The 17,954-nt window shown below is 42.3% G+C and overlaps 1 protein-coding gene across 1 annotated transcript in view; it reads left to right on the forward strand.

Moving 5' to 3' along the window:
• Positions 1-17,660, forward strand: part of LOC139717212 (sal-like protein 1) — a 72,143-nt gene extending 54,483 nt beyond the window's left edge. Inside the window, exon 2 of the mRNA XM_071628713.1 lies at positions 13,475-17,660. Within this exon, the coding sequence (XP_071484814.1) occupies positions 13,475-17,412 (3,938 nt within the window). The 3' untranslated portion in view covers positions 17,413-17,660. The remainder of the gene's footprint in view (positions 1-13,474) is intronic.
• Positions 17,661-17,954: the final 294 nt, after the last annotated feature.

A 17,954-nucleotide genomic window follows, 5' to 3' on the forward strand; every position in this document is an offset into this window, starting at 1 on the left:
TTCACAGATGCCATGTAGTTTTTATGTCAACACTAGATTCGTATTTGTCATGTATGTGTGGTCCCATCTAGTAGACGACAAATTCTCCAACAACATCCATCTCAACTCCTGAAGATGCCAAAGTGAATATGGAAGAGAAACAGGGGGAGATGGGCAGAGAGAGAGAGAGTTAAAGAATGAGAGAGGGAGAGATAAAGGTGAGAGAAGAAATAGAGGGGATTGGTTGGGGGTAAGGGCGGAAATTTGAATCATCCATCAGAGAGCATTGCCGATTGTTCTCTTCGCCTCTCACCCGCTCAGCAATTGCCAATCCAAGGATTCAAACTCGTGGATGTTGTCGTACCTTCGACACGGAAGTAAGGGGGATGTAGTCGATCGGAGGAATATGGAATATTCCTGGCATGGTGTGGCTGGCTGTGGTATTACACAAAATAATATTGATGTGTCAAGGCTTGGAGGATATTTGTCATACCACCATTTTGGATGGAAACAGATTTCCAACACACATAACAGCATTAAAAAAAATCCTTTTACTTATCACTAATTAAAGTACCTAACTGAGATTTTTAACTATGGATTTCTAAGTGAACAGTTGTTAAAAAAAATGTTAGGGCATGATAGTTAGTTTCACATTGATTGTGGATGTAATTTGGAAAAAAGTCCTTCAGATTTTACATTTATGTGGGAATTAAAGAAAATAGGGGAAAAAAAACATATATACGATTTTTGATATGAATGTAAAAATATATAAATATATAATATATACACTAATGCTCCCTAGAGTTTAATTTCAAGTGGACTTTGCTTTTCTGCTATGGTCAGTCTGAGACTTTCTCTGCTGAATGATCAAATTTTCTGTTCTCCAGTGGCCTATGATCCACCCCTTTCAGATATGGCTGCCTGCCTGGCGTGGGCAACTGTCCAGGACTTTGATATCATAAAAATCATCTTTGCCGGTTGCCACCCCCCTGACAGTTCACCCAAACATCTGTAATCCAACCGATATGGATTTTACAGATTGTGGAAAATGGTGGTAAACATCCCCCGAGCGCTTTGTCATGACCATTGTTACCGGAGCATCTGTCAACGGCGCGGTAAAAAGCACCACTGAAGAAGCAAGGCATCCTACCGCACATCGCTGCATCATTGTTTAAAGAGCCTCTCGAATTCTCAGTTATGACACTCCCAATCTGAGATTTGACAGCTAATTTTTCCTCCCTAGTTAACGACCTGGACATTTTTTTTCCCTTTTTCTTCCACTCGTCATTGTAGATGTAAACATCCGGAGCATGGCTGAATGTTTGTGGAGATTGTAGCTCTGCTTGTCATAACTAATACGCTGGATTTAGATGTGTTATTGTAATGCTGCAAATCCCGCTTGGATGCAGGGAATGGAATATAGGGTCATCGGCTTGTTGTGGAATATTTGTCTCTGACTGGTCTTCGCCCCAGTCAGAGTTCAGTCAACGATGTATTTCTCACATTCGTGCAACAGTTTGTGAGCTGCTGTCTCGGTATATTCCGCCCCCTGTCGCCCTCTTGAGCTTGACATTGTGTGCCCCACATTTCTCCTTGTCCCTGTTTCATCAACATAATGCTCAAAAACTCGACCACGTCCATCAAATTATGGAATTTTCTCCAACAGCCCGTGTTTACTCAGCACAGGTGTTGAAGTGCGGATGGGGGGAATCGAAGCCGTGCACTTTTCTCCGCCAGCGCCCGCCGCTGCTGTCCCCCCCCGCATTTGCGTGCGTGTGTGTCCGTCTGTCCGCTCCTTTCCCTCAAAATGATTTGAGGTTGAGAAAACTTGTAGCATTTTCCATGTACAGGTCCCTCAGGCTAAAGTCATGTCATGGGACACACACATACATTCTATTTTTTCTCTCAATTCTCTTTTTTCCCCCTCCTCTTCTCCTGTGCTTTCCATTTATCATGTCAGAATCCTTTTTCTCTGTTAAGGTAATCACAATTTATGAGAGTGTTTATATAAATGACACGCCCCTGGGCCATTTTTGTGGGGGGCATGCTAAAAGAAAGAAAGAAAAAAAAAAGATGGGTTTGCCCTCATTTCATCTTGCCTTTGCAAGCATTTTGTGCCTTGCTTTGATGACTGGTATGCCAATACAGAGAGATTTACCTCACTGAAGTCATTCAACTGAAAATGCTGTCTTGTCTGTCTGTCTTTATGTATGTCTGTCTCTTGCTTCACATGATGAGATACAACATTTCAATCCTAGGCCTGACAGTGACATATTTCCACTCAGCCTCTTGTCCTTGTACCATCCAGTCCTCTTTGTATTCATTATCTTTTTTGTCTATTCCAGGTGTGAGAAAATGCATAGAAATTATATAGTTTTTTTTTCTAGTTTGCAATGGCTTCATACACTGAACAGTCAAGTACCCATTCATTTCACCTGCCTGACAATCAAATATCCTCTCCACTTTTTCTGGCCTTGAAGCAAGCTATACTGTAAAACATGATATATTCGCGGCATGAATTTTTCGTGAATTGGAGCAGACAGCCTTTTTTCATGGCATGAAATTTTCGTGAAGTGCCACTGGCGTTCGATGCATATAGTGTAATCAAGGACTTTCGCGTGCATTTTAATTGTGCGAATCTTGGCGCTCGCGAAATTCGCGAAATTAAAGTGTAAGCGAAAATTCCTTGTTTTACAGTATTTTAGGTTTTTTATATGGTACAGTTTCTATTTTATCAATTTCAATCCATTTCATCTCTGGAGATATCTACCTAATTATGTGGAATGTTCCTTTAAGTCAAAATTGTCAAACTTTTGATCCCTAGTGGCTATCAATGACATCTTCCCCTTGACCTTGGCTATCGGTCCCTTGCATTCCTCATCTTCTTCATCACCTTTAAACTGATTTTTGACACTCAATTGACCCTTAACCTTTTTAATTTCCAAGTGCCTGTGTAGGTGACTGGTGCCATTCTGGATGACTGCTTAGCTCTTATGTAGGAACTCCAGGAAGGGGGTTTTCATTTTCTTTTCTTTTTTTCTTTCTATCCCTCACGTGCCATCCCATGTTTGAGTGCACACTTCACTCTTTCTGTCAAGCCTCAAATTTCCACCAGGAATGAGAGCTCCTCTCTTCCATACATCGCTGCTGTCATCTTTCTTGACATCGCTAATTAAAGGGCGACGCAATTTTATCGGCCAGTTTATGGAAATGCATCTTTTTCTTAACAATCTGACCGTGTCGTCGGCCCGTTGTGACCTGTCTAGCCGCCTCTCCCCTTGAGTTGAGTGAAAAGTTTCAACCACGGATTGCAATTAACATTGAAATATTCCTCTCCCTGCCACGTTGGTTACTAGAAGCTGAGAAATATTTCCTGAATTCTATTTCAGACATCAAGAAAAAGCCTAATCCTCTGGAAAATGCTTCATTTATCTCCAAATTGGAGTATTGAGGGTATGACATGTGTTGCCGTAAGATAATGGCTCGAATGTGGAAGTGTAATGCAAGCACCATTTCCTTTTAGAGAAGAGTTCTATAGCAGCATTTTGATACTCTTCACACAATGGCTTATGCAGTAATCATTGTATCTGATCACATGAGAATGACAAGTTGAATTGCTTTGTGTCTGACTGCAAGCAATTTGTGTCTTGTTAGCTGGATCTAAAATAAAATGGTCAGAAATAAGAAGTTGAATTCTTGTAATTCACTTGGACATCATAAATTCACACTTCCTCGCATGTAGAGAAATCAATAGATCTGAACTTGGCCGCATGCATTGTCTAGCTGATAACTAGTGTCTTTGCCATAATGCACAAAGCATACTGCCTTATTTGGATTGTGGGATGGGACATAAGACATATCCACCTAGGGAAGCCATTCTTTTATTTCATTGGGGGGGGGGGGGAGGGTATCCTTGCTACTGGGAGAAAAACCATTGCAGCCATCATGTTCTTAATTTGATTGGTTAATACATCGGTAATAATTTCATCTAATGCCAGTTTTGCAATACTTTTTTTTTTTTTCAGTCGGGGAGATGTGACTTATCCCTACCTTGTGGATATCATCTAAACTTTGTGTTGAACTTTTTTAAAGCTAGCCTATCACATGTGAGTGTTGCAGTTATCATTTCACAATGCCTCTTCACCTTTTCTCTTTTTTTTCCCTGTGTTTCTTCACCTTGTATGCCTGTTGCATAAAAGGAAAGTTGAAGAGTGCTAGGATGACGTCGTTATAGGGGACGGTCTTTGCCAGTCCCACCTTGTACATCTCGCGTAGGACGCCTGCTCAAAATAGCCCTCTGCTCATACAATAAAAGCAATATTTGGACTGCCCCGCTATGAGCCAGCCATTTTTAATTTCGGCATACGCCTCCGTTCACAGCATGAAAGATGTAACCATTTCCCTCTTCCATTTCCTATTTAATATCCTGTTAGTCTCTGGTTCCCAGTGTAGGTAAATATTGCCGATCAGAAAATGGGCTAGGCCGAAAAGGGTAAGATAGCGAAAAAAAAGGAGACAAATTATTAATGAGAATGTAGTGTGATGAGAGGGGGATGTGGGCCTTTCTTTTTTTTTGAAGAATATTTCTGAGCAGTGTCGAAATCTGTAGTACTCCTTCCTACTGTCTTCTCTTGCATTTGTGTAAGTAGTGGCTCGTATGGATTTCATCTCGTAAAAAAAAAAAAAGGCCGAGGGAATTTATTAAGCAACGCTCATTGGAATTGACCGATTAATTGCCGAGTGTCATCAATCATGTACTGAGCATTGTGTATTCAAATAAGAATGTGGGCTGCTGCAATGTGTAATGAGCATGGAACGGACAAATTTTGACAGAGAGAGAGTAAGAGAGAAGGAAAGACAGGGGGAGAAAGAGAGAGAGAGAACAACAAGGGGTTGCCGAGAAGGAAATGAACTTTTCATAAAGTGGTAAGACCTCTGATGATGTTTGCTACTTGTCGGTATTATGAATGCTGAGCGCTTATCAAGGCAAGGGTTTATTAGAAAACTGGCAATTAAATCATATTACTGTTAATTCAATTACACGGCGAAGTAATGACTCGCAGATGAATAGGAAGGCTTTGTGGAAACAAAGTGGAAATGGCTATCGGGCTGAGATGAACCCAGTGCCCACATGTGCGAATTTAGTTAAACTCCAAGAAAAAGAAATAAAGAGACAGAGAGAAGAGAATTTTAAAGAAGGCAAGACGAAAGACAAGAAAGTAAATTGTCACTCGCTGTCGCAGCAGGTTGATGAGGCCGGAAAATTTTAAGTAAGTCGCACCAGGGTAAGGGTGAAAATTATTTTCAGGGATCCATAGATTTCTGATTTGCTGAATGACTTGGGGCTAGTTGTGTCTCATGCACTTTGTGGAAATGGACTTTCATTTCTTGTTGGTTTGTCTTGTACTTATGGAGAGACAAAAATGTGTGTCACTCTCTGTTTTTTTCCTCTTCTGACCTCAGATCCACCTGTGAAATACTGTCAGTTTGTCTGTTTTTTTGTTTGTTTCTGATCTCCATCTCTTATATCTTAGACATCAATCATGAACATCTTGATATTCAACATTGATGCCTATGTATATCTCTGTCATTTGTTCAATATTTCTTTGCCTTAATCCACTCAAACCTGTTTTAACACTCCTGTTTGGTGACTACAGTGTGAGTTATTTCAACGAGTCTCGTTAATTAAGCCAGGACAGTGATCCTCTTGGACCCTGCCCCCAACGTATGTACTTCCCATGCCATTAATAGGTACTGTGTCTGAATATGACAAGATTACCTCCCCATCACTTTATTTGCATAAAATTTGTCCATTGCCCACGTTTACCTATCAAATGTGCTTTTAATGAATGTGAAGCTTTTCCCATATCTTTGCGTATGCCGCGTAGTTGTTGTTTTTTTGAATAGAAACAATAGAAGAACAACTTCGTTATGAATTTGGTAAAGGAAAAGGGACTCTTAGCAAAGATAGAAATAGAGAAAAAAGAGAGAGAGGAGGGAATAGAAGAGATGAGGGAGAAACCAAAAAAAAAAAAAAGAGAGATAGGAAGAGATAGGAAGAGATAGACAGACAGACAGACAGGTAGAGAAAGGCAGACTGAAAGTGTAAGTGTTTCTTGTAGAGTATGAAAAATGGAGCCCTGTTAAATTGACTTGAAGGTGTCCTGTGTATTTTTTTCCTCTCTCTCTTTCTTTCTTTTTAGGCATGAGTCCGGGCGTGACGCCAAGGATCAATAGAAATTATGCTTCAGGTTCCACTGCGATGTTTGCTCCTACATTCCTTTCCACTTGTTTGGTCACATGTATAAAATATGCATGGGAGGGGGAAAAAAGGGCTGGGTGGGTAGCTGGTCAAAGGACGTCTATCAGAGAGGATGGCCATTCAGGTGGACGAAGACAAAAGATGTACTCCTCATTTTTCTTGCATCAGATAGGAAGAAGAGATATGAGAGAAGAATAGGCTGACACGAAAGAGGAGGTTTGTTTATGGAAAACAGCACAAAGCAAATTACGGGCATCCTAAAGGTACTGACCCAGCTGTAGCATTAATGAGTGATCATATCGAGAGAATCATAAGCGAAGGAAAAGAGGGGAAGAAAGAGGGAGATGGAGGGAGAGAAGAAGGAGGAAATGTGAGGTATAAACAATTTGGAAGGAGACAGATATTAAAATTAAGCTGGATGTCACATGTTTTAGTGTCCTATTTTACAACAAGTTTGAGTTTCACTGTCATGATGTGCTTGTCATTGTCTGGTCTTTATTCATTAACTTTTGATCCATGGAGGGGGGTGGAAGCAGCATGGTTTATTGGAGGCTGTACCTCCCTGAAGGGGAACTTGGGAGTGACAGATGAAGAAGAAGAAGAAGAGAGAAAGAGAGAAAATGATATATAAGCCATCTTAGCCAAAAGTAACTTACATCAGCAGCATAATGGCCTAGGGCTTGGCATTAATAAGAGGCCATGAGAAGGTCCCAGCAAAACTCTTTTGTTCCCCTTTTCAATTGATTTATTTCCTTCACGTCTCATACACAAAAGATGTCACATCTTTGCATCAGTTGAGCGCCCAGGACAAGAACTGACTTGAGAAAAGATGACATGAGGGAGAAAGAAAAATAGAAAGAGAGAAAGATAGACCACTAAAAAAAAGGACTGAAAATAGAGAAGAAATGAAATCAAGACAGAAACCTGTGATAAGGAACAAAATGGATAGAAACTGCTGACAAGGATTATCTTTTGAAAGCTATGCTCTGAAAAGCTGAAAGGAAAAAAAAAAACCTGACACAATACGATATAATTCTTGGCCGAGGTATCTGATAAGCCATTCTGTCTGCAGTGGTCAGCCACTGTCCCACACTGCTTCCTCTATCTGCTCTGACCGACAGATGACTGACTTTGGACAAAAGAGAAATGAAAGTGAGGAATAACCGAGTGAATCCTTGTCATTGCAAGATGTCTTTAGCTCAGTAAATCTTGTTCCATATGGGGGAAAAAAACTTTCTTTTTGAACTGACATCAACATAATCAAGTCTTGGCATTTCTTCCTTTTTCATGAGTTTTCATACAATTTCATCCCCCTGCGTGGCCCCTGCCTTTGCTATGTTCTCTGACAAAGACCCGAAGAGAAGTAGTGTATTCATAAAAATGGGGCTTATCTTCAGATTACCACCACAAATTTCTCTATTTCGGCATGCCTGTTATTTTGAATGCAGTGACAAACAAGTTGATGTCTTGGTACAATTTTGGGCTCCATGAGCACAACACATGCGGTTTTCTCGGTTTTCACTAGTGTGAAATGGGAGAAGAGCAGTTGTTGTTTTCAAGTTTGGCAATACTTGGGATGTATTTACCGGAGTCCAGCACATTGTTTTAGTTGTTGTTCTGTTAATACATTGTTTTGATACTTCTGGTAGAATTGATAAAGTGATGAGACAAATATGAGGGCAGGTTGTAGTGGAGAATGATGGAGGAGAAGGAGGAGGAGGGGGGAGTGGTGGTGGTCAAAGTTGGTCAGGCGAGATGTAGAAGCGGATGCAGACCAGATAGATGACAGATGCCTAATTAGCATCCGAGCAGGATTAACTGCAGAGATTACCTGTCCAAAGCATTCCTTCAAGCTTGGCAAGCTCCTCTGTCATTGGCAACACTTGAAATATAAGGTATGCCCAGGTGGGCCTCCTCCCGGAAAAAGAAAAAGTGGAAAGGTGAAAACAAGAAGAAATGATGAGAATGGGACCAAAATTGATGGGGAAGAAGAATTGATCAAGATCGTCGTGAATGAGAGTGGTGTTCAATGTCATGCTGCATAAAGCCTGACTGATGCCGGAAAGGGTCTGCTGTTGAGAAATGACATGACCTTGGTCGTTGGCAATGTAATTAACAATGCTCTTCCTTGATCTTGCTAAAGCTTGGTGTTCTATGAAGAATGAGAGCAGTTGGTACTAGTCTGGAAGATGTGTGCATTGATTCCTATGTATTTTTTAAGTTGAACTAGGTTTGATGTGCGTTCACAGTCCAATAGATTCTGCTCTGTTTCATCAGGATAATAAGTCAAGGGTTCCTGCAGTGAAACCACCTTTCCTTGTTCCCATTCTGACTGTCGTCTCTCAGGAAAGAAGAGAAAGAGACGAAGTGATGACACTTGCATCAATATTTTATATCAAAGTTGAGCTGACTTTCTCCGTGCCTTCCACCTTTTCGGAGATCTGTTAGAAACGATTATCATCTTCCTGGCAGAAAGGGTGCCCATGGGTGCTTCTGTTACATATTTCTTGAACCTCGAGGCTCTGCTGCAGTTAAACATGCAGGATGTGTGCGATTCCCATGATGATATTGCTAAGGCCATAAAGACTGCCCTCTAGCAATCTGTTTTATACAGTGAGGGGCCCAGCCAGCTTCTCAAGAAGACGCTGTCCACTTTGCCTTTGTCCATAGAGATTCAGACACAGTTACCTACTCCCCTCCCCCTCTGTTAAGAGCGGGGGCCCCTCCCGAACCAAGAATCCGAGAGTAAGAAATATAAATTTGCATAGTTATTGATTGGTAGGAGTGGGTAGATTGCTATTGTGGAAAGTCTTTTATCATCCAAGAATTCCTATTGATTAGGTTTCACTGGAACAGAGCTAAGCTACAAATCAATAGGCCCATGATCTTTTTTTTTCTGCTTCTTCTCCTCGTTCTTCACCGCCCCCCCCCCCCATCTCATGTCAATTATATCCTTCTTTTTTATTTCTTTGCTGCCACATATCTTTCCCTGTTATATTTACCAATATATAGCTCTCCTCAAAAGACTCCCATTTTCCCTGTCCATAGTTCTTCTAGCCATGTAGAGTGAATTACTCTGAATGTATTACATAATTCCAAGCTTTTCTATCGACAATACATTATTATCTCATATGACTCTCTCTATAGAGTTTCACTAGCATTTGCTATTGTACTAGTTTTCTCAAAAGAGAGAGAGAGAAAAAAAAAGATGCACAAACATTGTTGATAAAAGAATGTTCTGCAGAATAATCTGTATTTCTCCAAAATGTATAACATTTTGTGTCTGCCCTTGTAGTTTTATGCAGCTTTCCTTGTGTTACCTTGCTTTCTTGTATTATAGTGATTTAATGTATTTCTTTCTTTGTGTGTGTGTGTGGGGGGGGGGGGGGTAACACAAGGGATAGTCCTTATAGTTACTTTATGTATTGCCTTGTTACTTATTGTTTTTGTGTTATCTCTATTTTTGTCTGCAAAAAAAAAAAGAGAAATGCTGATTTAAGAATGAATAGGCCTAGGTATAGAATAGAATATGAAATAATTACCACAGGGTATGCGGTATAAGGGTATTTTGATTTGTTCATTTTTTTTTGTGGGGGTGGGGGTTAAGGGCAGCAAGCATATTTAAGTGATACAAAAGGCTAAGGCAGGTGTAGAATTTATGGGTTATCTTTCCCCTTTGATTTGATTCTCAATGTAACATGCTCTGACATTCAGTGAAAACAAGATAAATTACCTTGGTGAGAATTTTTGATACTAAAATAGCAGCATTTTTGCTCACTGAGGCATCTTTATAAATGCTCATTGGTCTTAACTGGATTGCAGACCTGACGACAATTGGGCTCTAAAATCACTCCTCTCGGCTTCTTGTTTGCTAATGATATCAGCGAGATGAAGGATTTATGAAAGAATTGATGCAAACGTAGTTTCCATCAAAGAGAACAATTTTGATGAGCAGCTGAAGTGAAGTGACACCATTGTCAGAAGTGTCATCATTAAGGGACAAGATATATTCATCCACCTTTCTTTGCCGGCGTATAGAAAATTGATATTGTTGGAAGTGCTATGCGAGCAAGATATTGAATGAACATGCCATGCAGTGTAGCATGAATTTTTACTCCTATGATGGATATGCCTCCATTTCTCAGCTGACGCAAGTAAATTTGCAACAGGGCATGAAAAGCACATTAATTTCCCACTCATGAACACGATGTCATTAAGGTATGCACACACCGCGCTTACCTGACCTTGTTAAAGGAATGGTCTTTGTTTGCATTTTAGAAGCCAAGAACTTTAAAAAGGAGAACTCCAAATGATTTTCAGACTTTTGCATATGAACATCTTTAAACTGGTTATACTGGGTACAGAGTTACAGAGTTTATAGTGATTGGGATAAGGAATAAGAATAATTTCAAAATTCGTAACAAATCACAGTGAACAAGAATGATGACGTAGCAGCTTCACCATGGGAATGCAGGATTGGGTGCTTATAGAAGCAGAACAAAAGAAGAAATCATGCATGAATTCTACAAAGGTGATCTGTTGTTAAGCATGTGGTATTGTAATGGAATTACATTGCTACATTACTGGAATTTGTGAGTCCCGTAAGTAATTTGTTTTGGGTCTTTCAGATATTGGTTTCTCTGCTCAAGGACCACAATGAATTTCACAAATCTCTATGTGGCAACGTCGATGTACTACTTGATACAAAATTATGAAAATCATATGGAATTCACCTTTTAACTACGTCTGCTGAGATGACTGTGAAATCAATCACATTTCTAATAAAAACTTGACTGCCATAGATATAGCATTAATGCAAGGTTAAACTGAATAAACCTGTTTTTCTGTAGGCTTTGCAAGGAAGAGCTACAAAAGTACCTACGGAAAAAAAAGATGCCGCAGAAAAGCATTTCACTGCAAAGTAATTGAAGCGATTAGATGCATTTGACATTACCACTTTAATATTTGATGAATGATGTGATCATATCTATGGCATCACGACCGCACTTGTATTAATTTGTGCCTCCGGGGCTTAACGGTGTCATGCTGGCAAACGCAGGGCTCAGCTATCCATTCATCCGTTCAGCACCATCGCAGTGTTGTATTTACTACGGGCGATATGAGGATCAGAGAAGGAAAAAAAAGAAAGATGTATATTTATGTTTTGTGAGTTGATGATGGAGCAACAAAGCGTGAGCTAGCTTAGCATATATCATAATGTAATGCAGGGCCTGCCCTCCGATGTTTGATTATTATTGTAATCATAATAATCCGGGGGCAGGAGGTACAGTGCATGTGTCGCCCATAAATGACGATGATGCGTTTCTCCTAAACAATGTGCGCTGCGGCCTCACTGGAACAGGCTGCTAACAAGGTAGACGTTGAGTGATGCAGTTCATCTCAAAAAGTTCTGAGTGTAACTGATCTCACAGTTGTCTCTCTGCCTTTTTGAAGGGAAACAAAACCATTTGAGGTAAGACCTGTGCATTAAGTTTGGTTCATTTCTACTCCATGGATGGGGGGTAGTCTTCATGTTACCATCTGAATGTGGTCTACAGGTGCATGTGTGCTTTGTTGATCAGCTCTGTGGTTAGGTCAGAATGTACTCTCATTTCTCCTGCTGCCTCCTTTGTAGGATAGTTGCAGATGACACAGGTATGTTGTCACCCCACTTCTTGTCATAATCGGCGTGCGCGACTGCCATCACCCGCAAACCTTCATCATGGTTTTGGGATCTGCCTGGTGTGTCTGGACACATCTCGGGCAAAGCTTGCTAGGGAGAGGAAGGAAAAAAGTGTTGCACACACTGCTTTCTCATTAGACCCTGGCAGGGGAACTATTGCTATCTATGTTTTGACTGTCAGAGAAGGAATAGAAGTAGAATAGGGAAATTTTGTTAGTGGCATAAAACTGTAAAGCTGCAGGAATGCAAATGAAGGGAGAATTTGAACTACTGTTTCAGAAAGCAAATGGACAGTTTTTCTTGGCGACTGGGGGCATGTGTCTGCCTTGTTTGTGTTTACCAGTCACATGCTTATGATTTTTCACAAGCCAGTGTTCAGGGATACCTGTGAGTGAATGGCTGTCAGTGTATCATTGCATGTTGTTTTTTCCTTTACTTGTTGAATTACGTGGTTAAAACTATAAGGACATGTTGATTTTGGACTGCATTACAGATGTCTTCATTAATACACAGCAAGTTTATAAAAAAAGTTAACAAACTCTGAATTTGTGTGGTCATTTAGGGATTTGATACAATCTCTGGAGGTTCATAAATGGTTATTATGGGATGCAATATCTTTGCAGTCATAGGCCTGGTTATATTTTTATTTGTATTTCATAAAACCTGATAATGAGCTTCTGTGAAACAGAAAGTTAATACATGTACCTGTCTTTGTGGTTCAAGGGCCACCTGTTTCAATGCTGAATTAGGTGGCATTGCACAAGTGTATAAATTAAAGATTTTTTTGTCATATTTATTCAGCTGCTGAAAGAGTACAAGTGCTTAAAGTTGAGATGAATTGTCCTTTCGATCATTCAAGATTGGGCGCCTCTGATCGTAAATGTTTGCCATAATTTATCATGTCACATTTTTCTGAAAGTGGTCATTTGCACCTTGAGTCAGCTACGGATATGGAAGTTGAGCTGCAGCTTGTATGCTTGTATTGTACCATGAAAGGAGTAAAATCCTGTTTCACAAATGTGACTAATAAATGCATCCCAGTGACAGCAACACATTATATGTTCAACATGCAGTTTCTCAGATATGAATGTAGACACAATTGATATAATGGACACCTAATAGTGTTATGTACTCATGGTTGCCGCTGACAAAATGTGGTCTCTCTCTGTTTCTCCAAAGGGACCGCAGTATGCGTTGGTTTGAAATGTAATTTGTTGTTGTAGGTATGACATGCACAACAGCAGGTAAAATTGCCTGTTTATGAATATGATATTAATGTGCCAGTATTGCAGCATTTTTACAGGAGTATTTAACGATATGCTGCTGTTGACCTTGTATGATACTGATCTGCAACTTTCTCTGATAAAGATTTTTGACGATCGTGTGATTCACATTTGTTTGTAAGTTTGCATGTTAAGGAAAAACTCTGGACACACCCTAAGACAGTATAATACTGGAGAATTTTCTGTGTTGCTAGTGTGTTCTTTGTGAGCAAAAATTAGCCCGACCAATACCAATGATTTTTCTTTTCTCTCTATGTTCAAACACAGGGTCATCTGAGGGTCTCCACCATCCTCTGGATGCTATGAACTCAGACGACCATGATGAGGTCATCGGAGATGTCCATGTGTGTGGCAACTGCCGAGGAGAGTTTATCGTCTTTGCAGACTTTGTGAAGCACAAGCAGAGCTGCATCAAGAAGCCGGTGGTCATGATTTTCAATGATGGCCAGGAGGAGCGCATGGAGGAGTCCAGCAAAATGTCTGAAAAGGATGTGGACACTGCATCGGACCGTTCCAGCCCTGAGGGCCGGAGGTCCCTGGAACCAAACTATGTGTCAGAGGGGAAAGTCCAGCAGCAAAATGGCCAACCGGGGAGGTCTGCAGATGACAGCCCCAATCCCAGTTTACCACCGTCCAACGTTTCTCTTGACAATCTGGAGAACACACCGTATGCTGTTGCACAGTTCCCTCGTGAGTCAGCTGCTGTTCCAGGTCATCCTGATATGATGGTGATCCAGGAGCAGATATATGCACTTCGGCAGCAACATCTTCATCAACTCCATATGATTCAGAGTATACAGCAGCAAATCAATAACCTTGCTGCCCAGCAACAGAGACAGCAAATCCAACATCATCATCTTCAGCTGCAACAAAAGCAGCAACAGCAGCAGCAACAACAGCAGCAACAGCAGCAACAGCAACAGCAACAGCAACGTAAAGAGGACTCATCTGATTTACCATCTGTCCCTGAGAAGTCGCCCCCACCAAAAGAAACAAGTACTGAAGCTACAGCTGATGCTCCCACCACCAGCAGCTCATCGACCCCTAGCATTCCGTCGGCACCCTTGATACCGATGCCACACATGCCAGGGATGATCCAGCCAAATCACCTACTGTCCCCAGCAGGAGCAGCGGCAGCCTCCGCAGTCCAGCAGTCTGCTATGGAGGCAATGCAGGCCCATGGGAGACCTATGCCACCAATACCACCTCCATTCCACCTCTCTGGTCAGAAATCCCCATTTGAGATGTTACAACAGCATGCCAGCATGCAAATGCCCCACAATCCCCTTGGAATCCCCCCTCAGATACCATACCATGAAGGGCTTCTTTCTGCACAGCGAAAGGGCAAGCCTCCAAATGTATCCGTCTTTGACCCCAAGTTCAGTGCTGATGATCCTTTCTTTCGCCACAAGTGCAGGTTCTGTCACAAAGTTTTTGGCAGTGACAGTGCACTCCAGATTCACATCAGGTCTCACACTGGTGAGAGACCCTTCAAGTGTAACATCTGTGGTAATCGCTTTTCAACAAAGGGCAACCTGAAGGTCCACTTCCAGCGTCACCAGAGCAGATACCCGCATATTCACATGGATACTAGACAGCACCCTCCAACCCCACCTCCCATGGATACACCTCTTCAACCACCATCAATCCACCAGATCCCAATGCCTACTATCCCAAATGAGCATCACAGATTTCCGCTGGAAGATTTCTTTCCACGTCCGTCCTCAAAGAGCAGCAATCCTGCAGACTCTGAAGGCAGCATGGGTGAGGGTCAGAAACGCTTTCCGGATGAAGATCAGCAGGAGGTGAAGCATTTCAGCAGTTTAGAGAGGAGTCAGGGTGAAGATCAAGAGAGCCCAGCCACAAGCAGGGCAGATAGTATGTCTCCTAATGACAGCAAGAGTGACTCACCTGCATCTTCTTCCATTGCCCTGTCATCCAATGTCTTCCCAGTGGTTTCAGCTGGTGGTGTCCCAATTTCTGGTAGCTTTCCATTTCTGTATGCAGGATTTCCACGGATGCCCACCCACAATGAACACATGAGCATGATGCCCTTTGAGTCTTCCAATGCTGCATCAAGCTATGAGCCAGGCAAACCTGTAACCCCGCCATCTCTCGCAAATTTAGCAGAAGCTGGCCTGAGAACATCGGAGACCTCCAAGCTCCAACAACTGGTTGAAAATATTGAGCAGAAGATCACAGATCCCAACCAGTGTGTGATCTGTCATCGTGTCCTCAGTTGCAAGAGCTCTCTCCAACTTCACTACAGGACACACACAGGAGAGAGGCCCTTCAGATGCAAGATCTGTGGACGTTCCTTCACTACCAAGGGAAACTTGAAGACACACTATGCTGTCCACAGAAGCAAGGGTCCTGTCCGTGAACTCCACTACTGCTCCATATGTGATAAGCGCTTCAGTAATCCCCTTGTGCTCCAACAACACTTGCGTATTCATGCTGCTGAGGGGATGAGTGTCCCACCAAGAGTTGAAGTCCCACGACAACCACATATTGAACATGAAGCCGACGATAGTGAGAAGGCAGAGAAATCTGGTGATGGACAAGAATCTGCTGATAACCACATGGATGTAGATGAGAGAAATGATCTGCCAACTCCTGAGGAGGGTGAAGTTCCTGAAGAATCCCTTCATGATAGTGACAAACCAGAAGTTGGTACTTTGCCAGTAGATAATGAAAACTCCCCATCCTCTACAACTCAACCAATGGAAGAGAAAACAAGTGATGATGATAAGGAATCCACAAAGGTACGCAATGAATCATTCATGCCCAGCATTCTTGGATTGCAACCTGTTAATCCTTTGACAAATGGACAGTCGCCTACAGTTCCAAGCCCAGGGCAGGCAGATGCCAAATCTGTACTTTCTGAAGATGAAAACAGAAATGTAGAAATGTCCATGCACCCTGATAATGAGCAAGCTTCAGCCTCTTCTAGCATGGTCGATGAGGAAATGGATCGGGAACTTGAGATTGAGGATAGTGGTATCGACTACAATGGGGCTCTAGATCTGAGACCGAGAGGCACACCTCAAGAGAATATACCTCCAAATGGTGAGGAGAGGAGTCTGCCAGCCTATTTTTACAGAGATGGCATGTATTCTGAGGATGTCAAGCCCACTATGACTTCTGCCGGTCTCATAATGAGTGAGCCAACTAGTATGGGACTCGGTGGCAGACGATTGATGAGACCAAACACAACTTGTCACTTCTGTGGAAAGGTATTTGCCTGTGCTAGTGCTCTGAACATCCACTACAGGAGTCACACCAAGGAACGTCCATTCAGATGTGATGTCTGCAGCAAGGGCTTTTCTACCAAGGGGAATTTGAAGCAGCACATGCTGACACATAAGATACGAGACATGCCGATGCCACGGTATGATTCCCCAATTAATTCTGGTCTGTCAAAATCACCTGTGCAGCTACCAGTGGTCAGCCAAGAGCTTCCTTTGCAGCAGACCACCAGCAACACACAGACCCCACCTCTGAAGCGAGGCCCCATTGGATCCCCAGAAGAGAGCACCAAGCGTCCCCAGTTCAAGCATTCTTGCTCTGTTTGCGGGAAGCAGTTTCAGACAAACAGCGCCCTCGAAATTCACATGCGCACACACACTGGCGAGAAACCGTTTCGTTGCAATATATGCAGCAGAGCCTTCACCACAAAGGGCAACCTTAAGGTCCACCTTGGAACCCACATGTGGAATGGAGGAGGGCGCCGTGGCCGGCGCATTGCTGTCGAGCCCCCATTCATCATCAGCCCAAAGGAGGGGGAGATCTTTCGCAGTGACCTCTTTGGTATACACCCAGGCTTTGCTGAAGGGGCCTACTACCAGTACCCACCGCCCCATCTCCTCAATGGGTTTGCTGCTGCAGCTGCTGCTACCAAAGCCAATGAAATCTCAGTCATCCAGCCACCGTCCAGCATGCACCTACCGGAGCAGGGGTCGGTGATCATGAGGAACAGCATGGCGCCCTCTACCGATGGCAGGGAAGCAGGCATCAGCAGAGAAGCCCAACACCGGGAGATGACGCTGAGTAGAGATGAGGCTCTCAACCATGAGATTGCCCTCAGTCGCGAAGAAGCACTCTCCAGGGATATGCTGAACAGAGATATGCAGAAGAGCAAGGAGGTGATTGTAGAGAGAGCCAACGAAAGAACCCCACCTATTGCATCACAAATGAGCACTTAGTGTAGTAGACGACACAGCTTGAACTTTACCCAACCATTGACACCAACCTCTTTTTTTTTTTGTATATACAGAGCTCAACCAAGTTCTCTATGACCTTAGACAGCAGAGCTTCCAGTTTACGTTTTCTTCCTGAACCTTGGTTGCAATGTATTTTGTATGTTTTATATTTGTTTCTCCTGACGGAGCACTACATGTTATTGCAAAAAAAAAGGCAACAATGAAAGCTTAATATTTCTTTTGTTATTGCTTCCATCAGGGTATTTTTTTTTCATTTGCAAGCATTTCATAACGCTTACTGGTGCTGCCTATGTTCAAGCAACACGAGAAAGGAGGAAAAACCCCTAAAGCTGTAAATCTGCATTCTTTGAAAGGGCATTCCACAAGCTAGAGATGAAACTCAACAGGGTACAATTCATTTTCACCCCCGTTTGGAGGGATTCTGTGATATGTAGATTCATTCATGTGTCATGTTCTCCAGTAATTATATACCAATTCATTTGCTGAGGACATTTCCCCAGAGTCAGGTGTGTCTAATGATGGCA

Source organism: Diadema antillarum, unplaced genomic scaffold (assembly GCF_040938485.1).
Source record: "Diadema antillarum isolate AM-2024a unplaced genomic scaffold, OU_Dant_1.0 scf00000072, whole genome shotgun sequence".
In the NCBI taxonomy this organism is placed as follows: Eukaryota; Metazoa; Echinodermata; class Echinoidea; order Diadematoida; family Diadematidae; genus Diadema; species Diadema antillarum.